Here is a 5,322-nt window from a genome sequence, read left to right as displayed (position 1 = left end):
CCTGTGAAAATAATTTCTATTCCCATGACTTTTTTGTTCTCTGGGAAATTATTTGATGATAAATACAGAAACAAGCATAAAAATCAAAACATCTACAATAGTGATAATTATATTAATAAAATAATGGTCAGTGCAAAGTACCCTACAAATTTTTTGGTGGGGTGCGGTGACGGAGCTGGATAAAGGCTAGGGGGGCGCTGGCCCAAAAAAGGTTGAGAAACACTGGTCTAGTCGGTCGTGGCAGATGGCCATTCACACGAAGCCATGTTCTGCTAGAGGTTTCTTCCTGTTTAAAGAAGAGTTTTCATACTAGTTGTCTCTAAATGCATGCTATGCATGAGAGATTACTAGAAAGTCTGTGACAATGCGATTGTCCACTGTGGCCATTTGTTCATCCACAAGGAGTGAATGACTCCATCCATCCATCCATCCATCCATCCATCCATCCATCCATCCATCCATCCATCATCCATCCATCTTCCGCTTATCCAGGGTCGGGTCGTAGGGGTAACAGCTTAAGAAGGGAGGCCAAGACTTCCCTCTCCCCAACCACTTGTTCCAACTCCTCCGAGGGAATCCCAAGGTATTCACAAGCCAGTCGAGAAACATAGTCCCTCCAGCGTGTCCTGGGTTTCCCCGGGGCCTCTTCCGGGAGTGCCCGGAACACGTCACCAGGGAGACACCCAGGAGGCATCCTGCCCAATCCACTTCAACTGGCTCCTCTCAAAGTGAAGGAGCAGCGACTCTACTACGAGTCCCTCGGACACCCTACAGAGAAAACTCATTTTCCCTACTTGTATCCGTGACCTCGTTCCTTCGGTCATGAGCCAAATGGTCATGACCATTGATGAGGGTAGGAACGGAGATCACGCGGTAAACTGAGAGCTTCACTTTTTTGGGTCAGCTCTCTCTTCACTACGACAGACCGGTACAGCACCTGCTTCACTGCAGATGCTGCGCCAATCTGTCTGTTGGTCTCCCACTCCATTTTTGCCTCTTTCGTGAACAAGATCCTGAGATACTTAAACTCTTCCTCTTTGGGCAGGACATCCCATGAGGACCGATGAGCCGGAGAAGGCACTCTACCCTGTTCCAACTCAAGACCGCAAAAGGGTGCCTTGGATTCAGAAGCACTGATCTTCATCCCGGCCACTTCACTCTCAGCTGCAAATCGCTGCAGTGAGAGATATAGCTCACGACCTGATGAAGACAATAGGACCACATCATCTGCAAAAAGCAGAAATGCAATCCAGAACGGATCCCCTCTACACCTCGGCCGCGCCTAGAAATTCTGTCAATGAAAGTAATGAACAGATTTGTGACAAAGGGCAGTCTTGAAAGAGTTGAACTCTCACCAAAAACGAGCCTGACTTACTGCTGGTAATGCGGACCAGACTATGACACGGTCATACAAGGACCTAACAGCCTCGTATCAAAGGGCCCGGTACCCCATATTTCTGGAGAACAGGGCTCCCCGAAGGACACATTTGAACGCCTTCTCCAAGTCCACTAAAACCCATGTAGACTCAATGTCCTTCACAATCCCCCAGAATGTGTTCTAAGTTCTCCCGGTGATGGGAGTTAAAGCTCCATCCCACAGTAGACTCTGCCAGATGTTCCCAGCTGACCTTCACAATACGTTTGGACCTGCCAGGTCTGACCAGCATCCTCCCCAACTACTGGAGCCAACTCACCACCAGGTAGTGGTTAGTAGACATGTCTGCACCTCTCTTCACCCGAGTGTCCAAGACATGTGACCGCAGATCCGACGAAATGTCGATCAGCCATGCGTCAAGGTGAGGCAGACTATTTCTAGCCAGAACCTCTCAACCTCACACACTAGCTCAGGCTCCTTCCCCAGCAGAGAGGTGACATTCCACATCCCAAGAGCCAGCTTCTGCAGCCAAGGATCGGTCCCCACCCTCAGCCACCACCCATCTCACACTGCATCTGACCCATTGTCCCCTCCCACAGGTGGTGATCCCATGGGAGGGGGGACCCACATCTCCTCTTCGGGCTGAGCCTGGCCGGGCTTCGACACCCCACCCAGCAGCGAGCTCGCATCTGGGCGAGGGAACACTGGAACTAATAGTCTCACTCATCATAAGGGGTCTTCGGGCTGCGCTTTGTCTGGTTCCTCCCCTAGGACCTGTCTGCCTTGGGTGATCCTACCAGTGGCACGAAGCCCCAGACAGCATAGCTCCTAGGATCACTGGGATAATCAAAACCCTTAACCATGGGTTTTGATTATCCCTGGAGGGTATCGACCCCCCTCCATGGGGTGGATACCTCTCCATGGTGTGAGAGGTCGATACAATCTGCTAGGTTTTTTTAGATAGAAAACCTTTTTTTAAAAGGACTCAGTTTGGAGAAGTTCACTATTTTTTTTTTTAGATGAGCTTTATTTCTCATCAGCTGTTTGGTAATGTTGATCCATGTCTCATTATATTAGGCCATCATTCGTCATTTGATGTTTTAAATGGGTTTTACATCAGATGAACATGCAAGGGTGGCCCAAAAGGAGTATGACAATATGCAGGAAAGTCCTTTTACAGGCACGCATTGTGAACTTCAGCATTGTCCTGTTGAAAGATGCAGTAATCACCACACCAACAAAGACCCTCTGTCAAGAGGAATAGTTGCTGTAACATCTCTATATAACCAGCTGCAGCTTGCCCAGCCTGAAACCCCATTGTTATGTAGGACACCGTCTGGACCATCAAGACTGTTTTTTTTCCCCACATCGGCAAATATTACTTTTTTCTACTTTTCAAAATCCCGTTGCTTGGAGCTGTGTGAAGCTGACACCCCACCCATGTCAAAAAATTCAGCAAATAGTCTGAATGGTTAGTGCTCCGTTTGTGCAGTTAAAATTTTCGTTTGTGCAGTTTTGGTTTCTGAGATATTAAAAATTATTTTTTAGGTCATCCAGAGTTCACCATCACCCCATCTTGCTCCAAAACAAACCAAAGTGGGCTAGTTCATTAGTGCTCCGTTTGTGCAGGTTTGTGCAGTTAAAATTGTCGTTTGTGTAGCTTTGGTTTCTGAGATATTAAAAATTATAATTTTGGCCAATGACGTCACGTCACCCACCGCAGTGAAGATAGTTTGAGCTCCGCAGCGTTTAGCTCAAGGTTGATCCGATTTATGAACGCTAATATCGGCCAGCGGTTCTCCACTGCTCCCGGCCGCAGCGCCCGGAGGTTCACTTAGGAACTGTCAACAAATTACCGAACCAAACATTCCTGTCAAATAAATGTTAATAAATTACTTGAATTGTAACCGACTGTCAGTGCTAATTCATGCTTTTACATGAGACAAAATAGCATCTATTAAAATTTAAAGTCATATACATTATTTTCAATAATCAGATTTTCAGGCATCAGATTAGGATGCCTCCTTGTCGCCTCCCTAGTGAGGTCTTTTGGGCACGTCCTACCTAGAGGAGGCCCACAGGAAGACCCAGGACACGCTGGAGGGACTGTTTCATGGCTGGCCTGGGAACGCCTTGGGATTCCTCTGGAGGAGCTGGAAGAAGTGGCTGGGAGAGGGAAGTCTGGGCCTCTGCTGACCCCGCAACACGACTGCGGACAAGGGGAAGATGATTGATTGATTTTTTCTTAAATAGCTTATAGGTCAAAAGACCCTTAAGTTAATTGGGTCTTATCAACTCAAAATCAATGTGAAATTATTATACTAGGCTAGATAGGTGGGGCACACTCATATTTATTCAATTTAACCTTTTTTATTCCTTGTCAGTGGGTCACATGAAATTTAAGCCATTAAACACCAATCATATTTATTAATTTGTAGATTTAAATTATGTAAAAAAATTGAAAAAGATCTAAAATGGGGAAAAATGAGGGTGCCTCATCTTTAATGATTTGTAAAACAATTTCAAAGTGGTTTTGAATCAATAGGACACATGTCTTGGAAGCTATACAAAAACATCCTMAATTTTGACAAAGAAAAATGCTAAAAAAATACAAAAGGATTAAAAAGGAAAACAAATGACTGTGCCTCATCTGTGCAGACTAGTATAATTATTTCAAAGTGATTTTGAGTCAATACTTCACATGACCTGGAAGCTATTGAAGAAAATACTATATTATTTAATATTAAAATTATTGAAAATAATATGACTTTAAAATTTAATAGATGTTATTTTGTCTCATGAATTAGCACTGACAGTCGGTTACAATTCAAGTCATTTATTAACATTTATTTGACAGGAATGTTTGGTTCGGTAATTTGTTGACAGTTCCTAAGTGAACCTCCGGGCGCTGCGGCCGGGAGCGGTGGAGAACCGCTGGCCGATATTAGCGTTCATAAATCGGATCAACCTTGAGCTAAACGCCGCGGAGCTCAAACTATCTTCACTGCGGTGGGTGACCGTGACGTCAGTGGCCAAAATTCTAATATCTCGGAAACCAAAGCTACACAAACGACAATTTTAACTGTACAAAAGGAGCACTAACGAACTGGCCCACTTTGGTTTGTTTTGGAGCAAGATGGGGTGACGATGACGTCATCGGCCAAAATTATAACTTTTAATATCTCAAAGACGAAAGCTGCACAAACGAAAATTTTAGCTGCACAAACGGAGCACTAACCATTCAGACTATTTGCTGAATTTTTTGACGTGGGTGGGGTGTCAGCTTCACACAGCTATGATTAAAATGGATGTATTTGTAGTGTGATGAAGACATAACCTGTGAAGACATTTTGTGGTCTTTAAGCTATTTCTCACAGACACAATGGTTCAGAGTAGGGGATTAGTCTTCTACTTGATTTTTTTTTGTTTTCACAGCATCAGGATCTTTTAAAAAATATGAAGATCTCATTACTCTGCTCAAACTTTGCAGAGATTGTTCAGTACAAGAGGACCTACTTTTGCAAATCCACAGACCTGCCAGTCAATTCAATGCACAGAAAGCTTTTTGACTTAATTCTCTAGACCAGAGTTTCTCAACTGTTTTTGGGCCAGCGCCCCCCCAACCTTCATCCAGATCTCTCACCGCCCCCACCAAAGAATTTGCAGGCTACTTTGCACTGACCATTATTTTATTATTAATATTACTATTACTATTGTAGATGTTTTGATTTTTATGCTTGTTTCTGTATTTATCATCAAAAATAATACATATAATAATATAAAAATAATACAGGCGTCTACGAAAAATGCAATGAACATTCAACTTAAAATTGGTAGGCCTTGCAGCAGCCAATTCAATCAGAGTGGAAATAATATTCTTATTTTGTGCCATTTTCTAGTTGTTATATATTCCACAAAATGAGCAGATAAAAGATGTTCAACATGCC

General features: G+C 43.8%; 1 protein-coding gene across 2 annotated transcripts in view; it reads left to right on the top strand.

Moving 5' to 3' along the window:
- The window catches only part of pias2 (protein inhibitor of activated STAT, 2), a 63,970-nt gene that overhangs the window by 54,303 nt on the left and 4,345 nt on the right, over nt 1-5,322 (top strand). Inside the window, exon 14 of one of the 2 annotated variants that reach the window (XM_008402247.2) lies at nt 1,046-2,140. The exons of the other annotated variant lie outside the window; for it this stretch is intronic. Coding sequence (XP_008400469.1) covers nt 1,046-1,057 — 12 coding nt within the window. The 3' untranslated portion in view covers nt 1,058-2,140. Of the gene's footprint in view, nt 1-1,045; nt 2,141-5,322 lie in introns of those variants that run through there. 2 annotated transcript variants of the gene reach the window in all.

This window comes from Poecilia reticulata, unplaced genomic scaffold (genome assembly GCF_000633615.1).
Source record: "Poecilia reticulata strain Guanapo unplaced genomic scaffold, Guppy_female_1.0+MT scaffold_196, whole genome shotgun sequence".
Lineage (NCBI taxonomy): Eukaryota > Metazoa > Chordata > Actinopteri > Cyprinodontiformes > Poeciliidae > Poecilia > Poecilia reticulata.
The sequence above is the reverse complement of the archived record's forward strand: the minus strand, read 5'-3'. Positions and strand labels throughout refer to the sequence as shown.